Source organism: Salarias fasciatus, assembly GCF_902148845.1.
Source record: "Salarias fasciatus chromosome 23 unlocalized genomic scaffold, fSalaFa1.1 super_scaffold_20, whole genome shotgun sequence".
Lineage (NCBI taxonomy): Eukaryota > Metazoa > Chordata > Actinopteri > Blenniiformes > Blenniidae > Salarias > Salarias fasciatus.
In genome coordinates this window covers 15,326,406-15,340,074 of record NW_021941230.1, presented here as the reverse complement: position 1 = coordinate 15,340,074, position 13,669 = coordinate 15,326,406, and the positions used below count along the sequence as shown (strand labels likewise).

At 49.7% G+C, this 13,669-nt stretch overlaps 3 protein-coding genes across 4 annotated transcripts; 1 reads left to right on the top strand and 2 right to left on the bottom strand.

Annotated features, from left to right (window-relative positions):
- Positions 1-539: 539 nt before the first annotated feature.
- Positions 540-2,550, bottom strand: LOC115384202 (histone H3.v1). The gene is made up of 4 exons (XM_030086507.1): positions 2,224-2,550; positions 1,008-1,253; positions 834-929; positions 540-699 (listed from the first exon to the last, which is right to left on the bottom strand). The coding sequence occupies exons 1-4, from the start codon at positions 2,548-2,550 to the stop codon at positions 601-603; spliced, it is 768 nt and encodes a 255-aa protein (XP_029942367.1). The 3' UTR covers positions 540-600.
- Positions 2,551-3,218: 668 nt separating this feature from the next.
- LOC115384241 (zinc finger protein 345-like) lies at positions 3,219-8,008 on the top strand. Its single transcript, XM_030086561.1, has 11 exons — positions 3,219-3,350; positions 3,965-4,167; positions 4,246-4,413; positions 4,499-4,597; positions 5,460-5,583; positions 5,653-5,875; positions 5,949-5,995; positions 6,070-6,188; positions 6,262-6,736; positions 6,960-7,415; positions 7,494-8,008. The coding sequence occupies exons 1-11, from the start codon at positions 3,344-3,346 to the stop codon at positions 7,718-7,720; spliced, it is 2,148 nt and encodes a 715-aa protein (XP_029942421.1). The 5' UTR covers positions 3,219-3,343; the 3' UTR covers positions 7,721-8,008.
- A 102-nt stretch (positions 8,009-8,110) lies between these two features.
- On the bottom strand, positions 8,111-12,397 carry f2 (coagulation factor II (thrombin)). Of its 2 annotated transcripts, XM_030086439.1 has the most exons (15): positions 12,244-12,397; positions 11,829-11,909; positions 11,497-11,576; positions 11,377-11,401; positions 11,181-11,246; positions 10,953-11,061; positions 10,687-10,820; positions 10,308-10,601; positions 10,121-10,237; positions 9,908-10,034; positions 9,460-9,627; positions 9,200-9,373; positions 8,934-9,112; positions 8,437-8,507; positions 8,111-8,324 (listed from the first exon to the last, which is right to left on the bottom strand). In XM_030086439.1, exons 1-15 carry the CDS (start codon positions 12,308-12,310, stop codon positions 8,172-8,174), a joined length of 1,845 nt encoding a protein of 614 aa, XP_029942299.1. In that variant the 5' UTR covers positions 12,311-12,397; the 3' UTR covers positions 8,111-8,171. The 2 variants fall into 2 exon arrangements, with proteins under 2 accessions (XP_029942299.1, XP_029942298.1); XM_030086438.1 differs by lacking the exon at positions 12,244-12,397 and having other exon boundaries at positions 11,829-12,139.
- Between the last annotated feature and the right edge of the window lie 1,272 nt (positions 12,398-13,669).

The following is a 13,669-nucleotide window of genomic DNA, read 5'->3' as shown; positions in this document are numbered from 1 at the left end:
TCCTAAAATAATATTTACAAGGAACATACAATCATCGCCATTTTAACATTCTCAAATTATTCATATTTCGACTCTTCGCAGAGTGACATGTATTTTCCTCTTCCCAGAGGATTACACTTGAACATTTCTTAAGCTCCTCTAATGCCAGAGACACATTGATCTTCTTTTTTTAAGGTTAAGTCGCTCCAGAAAAACATATTATGTCTGTTTATATATTTCTGGACCCTTTTCTGAGGTAATCAAAGCACAACTCATTAAAAGAACAAAAATGTGGAAGGGAATCAATACACTAAAACTTTCACTCCAATCATAAAAACACAAAAAAACAAAAAAACATTTGACGAATGACAATTTTGTTTCACTCGCAGTTGTATTTTATTTCCGCCATTGATCTGTTTTTTAATGCTTGTTCTGTTTCAGTTATTTCAATGAGAAACCATGCAGCTCTGGTCATGAGTTCAAATATTTAGTTTTCCTGAACAAAGATGTTTTTTTTTTCTCTGTTTGTTTTTCGTTCCCTTGTGTTGATGATAACAGTTGATGGAAAAACTCCAAACTCCAGCTTCACACGCAAAGTCTCTGGAGGAGTTTCTGCGGGTTTCAGGGGACTTTGACGCAGTCGTAGACGGGCTGCTGCACCGTCACCTGAACGCGGCATGTGGGACACGAGTGTTTCCTCCACAGCCACTCCTCGATGCACTGCAGAGAGACCACACCGTCACACACAGCCGGGGTCAGCAGGTCATGACAAGGAGCAACAAGTTACTTTTTGCCAATATTAACTAGAAAGTAGAACACTGAAGCAATGTTTCCAGTGTGTGTGTGTGTGTTACCTCTTTGTGGAAGGTGTGTGTACACTCCAGCTCTCGAGTGCCGCTGCCTTGGTTCAAGTCATTGTGGCAGATCAGACACACACAGTATGCATCACTCTGCAACACAACACACACACAGGTTAGTTACACAACCTATTCTTGCTGTCTTACTAGCAGGCTTGCATTTGTACCAACCAATGACATGACGTTGCGTCTCCTGAACTGGCTCCGCCTCTCGGGTGGCACAGCCTCAGGGATTGTGGGTATGAGGGACGGCCTCCGCTCCATGGCAGGCTTGATGGCGGCGGAGACAGGAGAGGGGGACTCCTGCGGTGAGAGGAGGAGGCGGCGGGAGGAGGTGCGATGCAGTAGAACCCGCGCCGTGACGGCAGCGCCGCTGGATGAGTGGAGGCGCGACAGCTGCATGGCCGAGAGGGTCGCCTGAACCACAGGTGGATCACCAGTCAGTTAAACATCATTTAAATGTAAGCAGTCAACCAAATGGTAAACCGGTCACTTCATGAGATCTTAAAAACTCCGACAGTTCACCAGTTCATTAACAACACAGTTAACTAAGTTACATATTTCACCAAATGGTTCACTAGTCAGTTCCCTGACTCGAAATTTGCCAGTTGACTGAGCCCCTGGTTAACTATTTATAGCATTTATGAGTAATTTAATAAGTTGGTGAGAATGAGAGAAAATGACAACATCAGAAGCAGTAACCATCCTGTGAAATGAGCAGTGCGATATGAACATGAGTGAACTGTTTACAGCAGGCGAAAGGCTCAGAGAGAGACTCTGATCCTCTCTGATCCCATCAACACACTCAAAGCCTCATTAGTGAGCTCATGTTAACACCCAGAAGCCCCCAACAGTTCTGAGCCCACTGAGCTAAATATGGGAACGCCGCAGACCACCTCCACCCCGGAGGGTAATAACGGCCACGTCTGTAGAGTCTCAGCGTAGAGCTCAGGAATGTTCACAGACGATGGTTTTCCGAGGAGTTGACAGATTGTTTTTTTATGTGTTGACAGAATATGATTTTCAGAAATCTTCACAGACAGTGGTTTTCAGCGGTGTTGACAGGTGGTATCTTTCAGACATGTCACTCCATCACAGACACATGTCTGTTTTAATTGCACTACTGTGAAGTGAAATATTATCAGGAAACGCTTATTTGTATTTTCAATATAGAGTAGAATAGGAATATGTTATCATTGCAATGTTAACTTTTTGCTTCACACGGCATTGAGACTCTGGCCTTCCTGCACTGCTGCTGTCATAATCACCCTGACCACTAGAGGCCCCCGGGGAGCAGGGCGTATGGTTCTGCTTATGCATTTTATAGTGCTAACGGTATCTACGGGCCTTGATGAACAGGTGGTAGGGTTATGAAGGTGTCTCTTACCGGACTCGGTAGCGATGCTCGGCGGTCCACCCTCACCCGGGCCAGAGGCTCCAAGCTGTTCCTACTTACAGGCCTGGCTCTCTCTTCCTCCTTCTCCTCCTCCACTTCCTCGGCCTTGTCTGTCACTTCTTCCTCACCCCCGGGCTTCCTCTGTCGTTCCCCCCCTCTGTACTGCGACATCCAGGCGTTGAAGATCTTAGCATCTTCCTCTTCATCTTCTTCCTCCTCTTCCTCCTCCTCCTCTTCCTCCTCTTCCTCCTCCGCTTCATTCAGAGGATCTTGCTCCTCATTCTCTGATGTTTCACTGTCCTCTCTCTTTGGATCCATGATCAATTTGTTTGGTTGCATCAGAATCAGACAGATTGTTGGCGAGCTGAGCTTCTTCTCATCTTCCTCCTCTGTAACATGCAGTCTGCAATCATTCACTCACTCATTCATTCACTGGCAGCTGGCTGAAAATAAAGAAGTTAAGAAGATGTTTGGCAGCCTGGCAGGTCCTCGTCTTCCTTTTAGCTGCTTCACCTTCATCTCGACTCTCTGCTCTTGCTTCAAGTCTGCTAATCCGTTTACCGGGGAGAAAAAGGAGGAGGAGGAAGATTACGGGAGACTGAGTGAGCACTGAGCTGCTTGTCATGAGTCTGTAAACAAAGACACCTTTTGTGTTATTTGTCTTAGATAAACTGAACATGTGGGGAAGACTGTTCTCTTTTAGTTACTGATCACTGGGGTCCAGTTGAGAATCAAGGATGTTGCTGAGAATGCCACAGCGGTCAACTCTTGTGGGATTCTGTGAGTCTCTGATCAGAAGTCCCCCTCACTCAGCTCATAAAACTGCTCCCTTTACAAATCACATTCATTTAAACATCAGTGTTTTGGGGAAAAAAAAAATTGATGAATTCATTTAACCGCCATTCATCAAAAAGTTTGTATTATTATTTTTAACTCAGTCTTGGTAGTGCGCATGCGCGTCCCGGATGTTTCCCGTCCATTTCCGGCTTAAAAGGGGGCGGGGCTTCCGCTGGTTGAAGCGTAAACAAGTTAGCCGCTAGCTCGTCCTGCTAACTTCTCATCACCATAAGGGTTGTAAAAACCTCGACAAGCAGCTCGCAGCCGCAGAAGCATGACGGGTACGTGCTCACGTCTCTATCTTTATCCTCCGTCTTTTGTAATTCCACCTCCTTCCTCATTTTAGAGTGATATCAGATAATGTGAGCGAGCTACATCATGGCGAGCCGAACTCCGTGCCGAAAACTGTGATTTTTACTGAAGTGGTGATTGAAATGAGACTTCAGTCTTTCTTGAAGAAGTTTTATAAAGTGGTCTTGAATCATCTGTGACAGGAGTTCAATTCGGCTCTCTGATAACCTTCCACGTCGTGTTAAATTTATTGTAGTTATTCTAAACTCCAGGTAAAGTGTGCTCTCGGTATATCGTTCCTGTCAGCAGTAGTGTCACTCTGCTCATTAGTTTCAGGTATTCTACATTCGCACTGAATCTGCATTTTATTCTTTAAAGAACTGTTAAAGCACCCTTACACAAAATCACAGTCAAAGGAATCACTAAACACGAGTATTACGTTACTTTAGGTAGAAGACATCATGTTTGTGTTGGGTAGACTTCGTAAAAGACTCAGAGTAACTTCATCCCAGCCAGCCAGTGTTTAGTGATGAAGTTAGTTTCGGCACCAGACCCTTCGGTCCTGCTTCACTCCTCCTCTCCCCTCCCTGCACCTCCTCTCCAGCCTCCGCTCTGCCCCTCTCCTCGCTGCGCCTCCTGGTCCCTCCCCTCCGCCTGCTGACAGCAGCCATGTGGCAGGTCGCGCGGCATCAGAGCGTAAAGCATTACGGGATGCTGGGGGACTTCGTCTCCATGGTGACTGAGGCTGTCCCGGAACTGCTGACCAACAGGCAGAGGAGTCTGCTGCTGCTGGCTCTCAGGGCCAAGGTGAGTGCTCCCTGCTTCAGCCGTCCCTGAGAACGAGGCAGACAAACAGGAAGCAATGCCTTTGTTTGGTGTCTTCAGGTGACCCTCTCCAACCCAGATGCACCTGCTGGCCCCGCCCACATGGAGGAGATCCGCTCTGTCTCCAGGGAGGTGGCGGATGAAGTCCTGGAGGAGTGTTGCTCAGCTCTGTTGTCTCTCAGTGCCGCAGTGACACAGAGTCCGGGTGAGGCGCAGCGCCTCCTGCAGGTGTGAGCTGATACCTGACTCCAGCAGCTTTCTGCTGACTCGGCGTTTGTTTGCGTGACACCTTTCGCCACTCCTTGTCTTGCAGGAGGTGTTCGACCAGAACTTCGACTCTGCCCTGCAGTCCCTCGTGTCCGACCTGCTGTCCCGCATTGAGCAGCTGTTCCCCATCCCAGACTTCAAGCAGGTGGTGCTCCGCTTCACACACACAGTCAGAGAACTCTCTAAAAAGATGCCTTTCTGACATTTAGCTGTTGTTCTGACGTTTCTCTGCTTTTCATATCATTTCAGTGTTGAATTTAATGCAGATTTTCTTGTGTTCCCCTCTCAGTATATGTCACCAAAATAAAGTAGACTGAGAAGGTTTTCATTTATTTAGCTCTGATCTGAAAAAACACACTCGAAGTGAGGGGAAGGTTTGTGATATCCTGCTGTTTCGTAGCAAAAAAGTACAGTGTGGCTGTGTTCGAAACCGCATACTGCCTACTACATACTTCCATACCCATACTGTCCATACTGCATACCCAGTCTATCAGACAGTCCGTCTATCAGAATCCTGTTTAGTGTGTTGTAGAAACAATTTGAAAATATGATCATAAAGGGCTTCATATGTACGCGTAACATTTATACCCAAATAAGAGAAATGTTTTTGTTGTAGTTTGAGGGGGAAACGACTGTAGTCAGTGGAAACTGCAAGATGATTCATGGGAAATAGTAAGCTTTTTGAGAAATTCAAGTTGGTATTTCTCAAATTTCCTTTAATTTCCTCCTTAGCTGCATGTTCAGAGCTTTTATCTTTAAAACCTCCAAAATAAGAGCCTTTGTAAGAGTTTTCAGTTTATTCAGCTGAAATGTAAAATGTTTGCTGCACTATAATGGTTTCATTAAATTTATGTTACAATTTGCAGAGTTTCTCTAACTTTCGAGACGTGTTCTGTGCAGTGTTTTTGGAATTCTGATGAAAACGTGATTGGGGAGCTTGTCCCTGGACTACAGTGCCCATAATGCAATGGGAGTTTAGAAGCTTAAACATACTGTGTTGTTATCAGGCTGCCTGTTGGCTCGATGCTGCCCCCTCTGGTGTGGAGGACTGCCTGCTCGAGGCACACAGGGCGGAGCTCCGGCAGCTGCTGACCGATCAGAGCTGCTCCCTGGAACGAGCCGCGACCGCAGGTACGAAACGAGAATCATCAACACACCAGCGTGCAGTGAATCCAGGCGGTAATGATGTCGTTTCCTTAGTGGGCGGAGACTCAGAGAAGACCCTCCTCTCTGTGTGGTCCCATCCACTCTTCACCAGACTGACCAATCCCGAGCGTCCTGACTGTGCCGACGCCCGATCGGACGCTCCACCGGACGCGGAGGCGGTGCTGGCGAAAGGCGAGGAGGCGACCGATCGGGCCGAGGAGGAGGCGTCCAATGACGGCTCAGCAGAGGGCAGAGAGCAGCGGGTGGGGGTGGACAGGTGAGGTGGGGAGGGGTTCAGTCCTGATCCTCCATTGTCTTCAGAATCATAATTACCGGGTTGTTCCTGATAGGTGGACGGACTCGCCTGGAGACAGAGTCCACCAATCAGAAGACACAGGTAAGCCCCGCCCCTCTTTCCTCTGTACACGTGCTTTGTTTTTGTCACACCTGAAGTACCTCTGACTGTTACAGTCGGCCAATCGGATCACGCTGAGGTCACAGCCAGTGCTCTGCATAGCATTTCCCATAATTCCCAGCGTGTGGCTCACAGGTGTCCTCGCTGTGGGAAATGTTTCATCTACCGCTCTCAGGTGAGCTTCACGCCGAACTGTATTCGTCACTCAGACTCGGGCCGGAGAACAGACGGCTGCTTTCCGTCTGCAGGTCATCCGACACCTGCGCACCAACAGGACCTGCCGCCCGTCCGCCGCCGCCGCCGCCTTCCAGGAGCTCCGCCCCCCTGAGCCCCGGCCCGTCAGAGCGCACTCCTGCTTCCAGTGCAGCGCCGTCTTCAGGAGCAAGGCCGAGCTCCTGTCGCACCAGCGCGTGCACCGCACCCGCCCCACTTACCGCTGCAGCCACTGCGACAAGGAGTTCCACCACCTGTCCAGCCTGACCAACCACCGGCAGACGCACCTGGGCAAGGCCGGCTTCTCCTGCCGCCGCTGCCACCGGGTGTTCGAGTCGGCGAAGGAGCGCGACGCGCACCGGGCGCAGCACCGGCCGGCCGGCCTGGCCTGCACCGTCTGCACGCAGGCGTTCGCCTCGCAGACGCAGCTGCTGCGCCACATGCAGACGCATTCGGTGGAGGGCGCCGAGCCCACATACACCTGTCGCCACTGCGAGCTCAGCTTCTCGGGTGAGTCGCCGCCACACACAGCCCAACTTCAGCTGCTCCGGCGCGTCACTCCAAGCACAGGCTAACTTCAGCCAGTCACGTGAGTGTGACTTTGGTTTGAAGCGGTGCCTGTACTTGATAGAATAGCAAAACGAATATGGATACAAACGTTTGTGGCCTCCAGAATCACTGACCTTTGACCCCCTGCTGGTTTTGAAGTGGCTCGGCCTGTTTGTGTCTGCAGGAGTGACCCAGCTCCGTATCCACCAGCGCACACACACCTTCCGCTCGTACCAGTGCGACCAGTGCAGCAAAACGTACGGCTCTCTGACCGGCCTGCAGTCCCACCGGGCCAGCCACTCGGCCGACAGCCGCTTCCTCTGCTCGCAGTGCGGCAAGCGCTTCAAGACCCGCGACGGCCTGGAGGGCCACCTGCGGACGCACACCGGCGAGCGACCCTACCGCTGCCCCTACTGCCCCAAGGACTTCACGGCGCTCGCCGGCCTCAACGTGCACGTGCGGCGGCACACCGGCGAGCGGCCGTACGTGTGCTCGGTGTGCGGTAAGGGCTGGCCGTCTGGCGGCGACCTGCAGAAGCACATGAGGACCCACACGGGCGAGCGGCCGTACGTCTGCCAGGACTGTGGGAAGGCCTTCTCCATCTCCTGCCACCTGACCGAGCACCGCCGCATTCACACGGGTGAGTGGCGTACCAGCAGGGGGTGCAGTGAGCTCGAGCGCGACGCCAGTAACTCCGTCTTCGTCTTTCATCTTCCAGGAGAAAAACCGTTCTCGTGTCCGGACTGCGGGAAATGTTTACGCAGGAAGTTCGACCTGAAGAAGCACATGTTGTCCCACAGCAACGTGCGACCTCACGGCTGCAGCTTCTGCCCCAAGAGCTACACCCGCAAGACTCATCTCAACCGGCACCTGCTGACCCACGGCACGGCGCACAGCCAGGAGGCGGCGGGAGCCCGGGAGGAGGAGGAGGAGGCGGCGGCGTGACGTTGAGAGAAGAGGCCGTGTGGATCCACACACGAGCTGACTGAACTCTGTCCCAGTCCGTCTCAGAGAGACTTACCAACACGTGTGTGAAGCTCGCTGCTGCTGCTGTTCTCTCTCTGATAAAACACACTGTCACGCAGTCTCACTCTGTTGTTCTTGCAGGGGTGCGTCACTTTAATGATCCGTGAGGTGAGCGCAGTGGTTACCGTCACACTTTTATTGCCATCCTCTCCCATCTCTGGGTGTGTTTGGTTGCCGGGTTTTCAACCTCACAATATAAACATTAGAATCAATAGAAAACAGCCTCTTGATGAGTGTGGTGCAGTTTTATTCAGAAACAAAAACATTGGTCACCAAATAACCAACACACACGTGTGTATGAGATACTGCCCCTGGAGGTGGATGGTGGTATTGCGTTATGGGATGGATGTATGTGCGCGTGTGTTTTCGTTCAGTCGTCGCTGTCTCCCGACCTCTCGATGACCTTCTTCATCCACCGGGTCATCCTGAACAGGTGAGTGTAGAAGCCGTATTTTCCATCGCGGTCGCAGCCTTCGCCCCAAGACACAATACCCATCTGATACCAGCGATTCTCTGCTGGGTGCTGCACACACACACACACAGAAATACACTCATTTACAGTGTCAGACTGAAGCCCGTCATTTAAACTCCTTTAATAATGAGAAGGTATGAAGTTACACCCTGCCCTGACTTACCTTCATCACGAATGGGCCGCCGCTGTCTCCCTCACAGGCATCGCCTCTTTTGGTGTCGTCTGGACTGTAACCTGCAGTACATTCAAACACCCTCACATTTGATCTGGGATTTTTTTACCTTGTTCCGTATTCGACTGAACTTTCAGAAGTGACTCCCGGTCAAGACGCACAACACAAGCATGTTAATGTCAGATTTCACATCTGATATGCAAACAACATAATTCAGTTCTGACCACTTTGGTGGTTAATTTGTTTTTCGAACAGGTTCAGTCCCTTGCGTTGAACTCTAAATCTTGACCTTTCATTATCCAACATTCTGACCTTCACTAATAGACCATACTGGTGTAATAATTGGACCCTGATTAATTTCAGATAAAGTGATACAAAGGAACAGAGAGTCTACCTGATGTCTCCTCTGAGAGATATGTCGTTTTCGGTTCAGGAAAGAATTAGAATCCTGCAGAGCTTCAAAGCAACAATGGGAATTGAAACTTTACCTGCACAGAACATGTTGTCTGTGATCTTGACTTGTGTCGAGGCGCGGCAGATATCCTGGTCCACGATGGGGAGGTGGATCTGCTGGAGGACCGTGGGTAAGTTCCTCGCGGCGGGATTCCAGGTCTCCTTCAGGTTACCCCATCCGGTCACTCGACCCTTGAAACCCTGAGACATCAGCCTGCCGGCAATCAAACAACAGAGAAGAGTTGATGCTTTGAGGAGAAACTCGGTAGTGTGAGGTGCGAAGCAGACGCAGTCCTCCTACAGCCTGGCGACGGCCTTGCTGGGCAGACAGACGGGGTGGATCTCGTTGGTGAACTGGACCGGTCGTCTCATGTGCAGCAGCGCGATGTCACGGTTCAGGTTCACCTTCCAGTTGTACTTTGGATGCACAATGATTTCATCGATAGCCACGATCTTCTCGGTGCCACGCTCAAACCTGGAGAGGATGTGAATCAGGGAAATGTCAGAGGGTTTGGCACACTGCCTCCAGGCTGCGGTGTTGTGCCGGCGAGCTGTTCTTACTTGGCTCTGTTGTGTTTTCCCAGACGAACCAGGATGTCGTCTTTGGTGAAGTTCTTGTTCCAGGGTGGGTAGAGGACGCAGTGGGCTGCAGTCAGGATCCATTCGTCGCTGACCAGGCTGGCGCCACACAGCAGCTCCTGAGGGCTGCGCTTGTACAGCATCACCTGCCTGTGCGCAGTAACAATCAGGGCTTAGCTTATCATGAACGCACAGTTAAAGGTGCTTTGGACTGATAAGGAGAGCAGAGTGTCGTCAGCACGTCGGTATGCAGTGAAACTCGGGGACTGGTATTGTCAGAGCGATCCAACAAACACCGACCCGTTAGTAACCCCTCAAACAAGTATGATGAGAGCATGACCCTCGGGCAAGGGAGCAACAGGTCTTCAGAGAATTCAAGAACACCGTGGAGGAAATAGTTTGCAGGAGGTTTAAAGCAGAATGCTGTTACCATGGTGCCGAGGCCACTTCAGCATCATCACCCCCAACAATGCGTTGCTCCCTGTACGACTCCAGCAGCTCCGCCTCCTTTCCATCCTGTTTGCTTATCTTCTCAAACAGTGGACGAACGCCACACTCTAAAACACAGCAACCATAGAACCAGTCAGAACAATGGTCGACTGGTTTTCAGCTGGAAGACGGGTTTTTGGGTTATGTAACTCACCACTCTCCCCCTGTCCGAAGGTTCGAGGGTTGAAAATGGTTTTCCTGGCAGGACCAAGAACAGAGCGCTCCCTGCCTTCGGTCTGCGTTGTGTCCTCTTCACCAAGCAGCGGGTCGTCTGGACGGCAGACAAGTGAAGGATCAGACAGGTGAAGGGTCACACAGATAGAAACAAAAGTGCTCTTTACCACAAAGCTCCAGGTTGCAGTAATCAATCGTGATGTTTCCATAAACTTGAACATAGCACCAAGGGCCCTCGGGGTCATTGTCTGGGTTTCGGCACTTGTTGCCCGGCAGGGTAACCTCGGGGATGAACTCTTTGTCCACACTGAGGGCTTTTGCCGCTGGTGAGGACCACTCCAGACAGGTGTGGCCTCCCGTGGTCACGCTCAGGTCACCAACATAATCGATCCCGTAACTCTGTAGGCACTCTGTGGCTTTAACAGGTTTTGGAGCTTCGGTAGGTTGGACGAAGTCCTCACCTTTAAACCAAGCAAGAGTGTGTGGTGTCATCGTCATGTTGGTCCGAAACGTACCGTGGTGAAACGTGCTCTGTCAGACACTGACCACAAACAGGCACTCGGCAGGACTCTTTCTGCACTGAGGGGTCCTTCGTGAAACACCAAGGTCCCTCCGGACGCTTGTCAGGGTTCCTGCAGAAGTTCTCCTGAAGGAGCGGGTTCTCTGAAACATTGTACTCCCTGCACGGGCCAACACGCCATCAGCCACAACGGCAAACAGGAAATCCGGTAAACAAGTCATTTCACAGGTACATCTATAAGTATGACAGTAACTTGCTGATGGGTGGGTTGGTGGGTTGGTTGGTTACCTACCTGCTGATGGGGTGGGGGAAGCTGTGTCTCCAGTGTTGGCACACTCGTCCTGACCTGGTGATGTTGATGTTCCCTTCGTAGTTCAGTCCCTGACCAGAGATGCACTGACCTGAACGCCCACACACACACACACACACACACACACACACACACACACACACACACTCAGCAAGATGCACAAACCGACGGGACGAGATCAGGTGAGCCTGTGTATGTGTGTGTGTTTACCTTCTATACAGTGCCGGACCAGCTCGACGGTCTGTGGCGTTCTTGCTATCTCGGTTCCTTTACAGTCTGGAAAACGGACACAACACCGCAGTAAGGTGTTTGTGTGTTTGTTCAGCCGATCTGGACTTTGTTCATGTTTGCAGGACAGCGCACAGCTGAACAAACATTAAGAAACATCAGACTGATCGGTACATACCAAGGTATTTCACCCAGAAGTTCTCCTGTGGGATCAAACGGTGATGAATCAAGCAGTTGTTGTTGTTTGTGTTGTTGTTTCAGTGCTGTGTGTGAAAGACAGAGTGAAGTGTTGTCGTACTGTTTTGTCCGTCTGTTCGAACACCTCTCTGGCCTCTTCATGGTCACAGATTTCCTCCACACACTCTCTCTCCAGGTTACCTGACAGGAAATAACACACAGTAAACTGTCTTTATGAATTCTGATGTCTTTTTGTTCTAGTTTTTGTCATTTGTGGTGGTTTTATCTCCTTTAAGATTTTTTGTTTCAATCAGTTCCAGAGTCCACACGGTCAACCCTGACTCTGATCATGGTGCGTTTTTAAGAGTATAATAATCTGTAAGCGTTATAAACTCTCATTAATCAGCAGAATAACCCCAAAACACCAGTGAACCGTTAACCTGACGGGTTTACCTGGTTTCATCTCCTCAAACATCTGGTTGGCTCGTCGGTTTCGCACCAGGACCTGTGACGCCCGCTGGCTGTCGAGAAAAACTGCAAAACAAACATCGTCATGAAAGCCAGACATTTTAAAGGGCTGTGTTTGAGTTTTAGACGTATTGAACATACCACAGATTGAAGGCTTGTTCTCCTTCAGTATTAAAACATCAATACAATCAATCATGCTCTGATCATGTTCAACTAGCTAAACAAAATTTTTTCATAATCAAGCTAAGAAAATGTGATGTAAACAGAAATTCTCAGACTGCATGTCGTTCAAACGAAGTGCATTTCCAGTGAATTTCAAATGCCGCCTGTATTATCGTGACCCAACATCGAGTACCTGAACTTCTCACACAAGCATCGGAGTAAAGCGTAAACCTGATACCATGGTCGGCCACGCTGCTGTGCAGGACGAGCAGCAGCAGGACTGCGGCTGGTTTCGGGTCCACCATGATCCAGACCTCCAGTCAGAACCTCAGAACCGGATCCGGCAGAGTGGCAGTGCGGTGTGTCTCTGGCTGTCCGTCCCTCCCTGCTTTCTGAGGCCTCGCTGTTGACCGGAGGGTCAAAGTATGAGGCGCTGCCATGAGTGGGACCTGTTTACTTTGACTCAGCGTAACATCCTCGCTCCCGTCTCCTTTGTTTTCAGTTCAGAACAGTCAGATCTCATCACTTTCTGAAGGGATAGTTTGGTGTGAAAATCTCTCCATAATCAGCCTGGTGGGTTTTTAACAAGAAATGACTACTTTGAAGGCACATTTTTAAAATTTAAACATTTGTCCTGTCTTCGTTCTGTTTCCATATTTACTGACACACCTTTGTACATTTAGAAAGTGTGTTTCTGAGAATCGCTGTGGTGAACTTGAGTGTTTTTTCGATCATGACTTTAGCAGCGCCTGTGAGAAGTTTGTCCCCTGATGTGCTCCCACCCACACACACACACACACACACACACACACACACACACACACACACACACACACACACACACACACACACAAACCGCCAGTGTTAGAGATCAGAGCTCTACAGATTCAAACGGAACAGCACAGATGTGAAACGGCATCGATCCCCTGACTCATCACCAACTCGCACATCAAATATTTACCTGCAGATACTGAGAGGTGAAAGTCTGCGACGGTGCTGGAAAAAAAAAAGTGAGCGAGGCGGAGGAGGAGGAGGAGGAGGACGACTCGCACACACTTCCTCTCCTCTCATGACCTCCATCCATTTCTTTATTTATTCTTTCGGTTCAGTGTTCGGTTTTCTTATTTGCAGTACATTTAAAATTGATTTCTTGATTTCTTTGGCATCATTGAGTTGGTGCAGGTTACTTTGTGGATTGTTGGTGTTTTGGTTGGTTGATGTCTCAACCAGTCAGTCAGTCAGAGTTAGTTACAAAGGTGTTTTTTCCTTTTAGAAGTATTTCCTTTCCACAGCTTGCTTACGTCTGTTACGAAGTGTTGCGTTTTTTTTTTCCTGTAAAAGTACTGTTAAATGGCCGTTTTGTACTTGGCGCTGTACAAATAAATCTCAACTGAAATGAATCATTTGGTCTAACAGTTAGTTAGAAGTAACATTAAAAAATAGACCAAATCCGTTCCAGATAAGTTAGTTCGTTGTTTTCGTCTGTCTGAGGCTGTTTCGTGAAAGTTGGCTATCAGTTCGTCGGGGTTTGCTTCATGTTCCTTCTTGTCTACATTTCAATCTGCTTATGATCAGTGAGTTGGTCGGTTGGTTCTGTCATTGTTGGCTGGGCCCGATGACCTTGGATGACCCTTGCTCCTGAGTGTATTGTGGTCATAATGTTG

What these genes read in the sequence shown, in the direction of transcription:
- LOC115384241 (XM_030086561.1), top strand. An exon ending in GGAACGAGCCGCGACCGCAG is followed by an intron (nt 5,584 to 5,652) that starts GTACGAAACGAG and finishes TCGTTTCCTTAG; the next exon opens with TGGGCGGAGACTCAGAGAAG. An exon ending in CTGCGAGCTCAGCTTCTCGG is followed by an intron (nt 6,737 to 6,959) that starts GTGAGTCGCCGC and finishes TTGTGTCTGCAG; the next exon opens with GAGTGACCCAGCTCCGTATC.
- LOC115384202 (XM_030086507.1), bottom strand. Translation starts at nt 2,550, where the DNA reads ATGGATCCAAAGAGAGAGGACAGTGAAACATCAGAGAATGAGGAGCAA. An exon ending in GACGCAACGTCATGTCATTG is followed by an intron (nt 930 to 1,007) that starts GTTGGTACAAAT and finishes GTTGTGTTGCAG; the next exon opens with AGTGATGCATACTGTGTGTG. An exon ending in CACACACCTTCCACAAAGAG is followed by an intron (nt 700 to 833) that starts GTAACACACACA and finishes GTCTCTCTGCAG; the next exon opens with TGCATCGAGGAGTGGCTGTG.
- f2 (XM_030086438.1), bottom strand. Translation starts at nt 12,039, where the DNA reads ATGATTGATTGTATTGATGTTTTAATACTGAAGGAGAACAAGCCTTCA. An exon ending in GTTTGAGGAGATGAAACCAG is followed by an intron (nt 11,577 to 11,828) that starts GTAAACCCGTCA and finishes ATTTCCTGTCAG; the next exon opens with GTAACCTGGAGAGAGAGTGT. An exon ending in CTTCTGGGTGAAATACCTTG is followed by an intron (nt 11,247 to 11,376) that starts GTATGTACCGAT and finishes TCCGTTTTCCAG; the next exon opens with ACTGTAAAGGAACCGAGATA.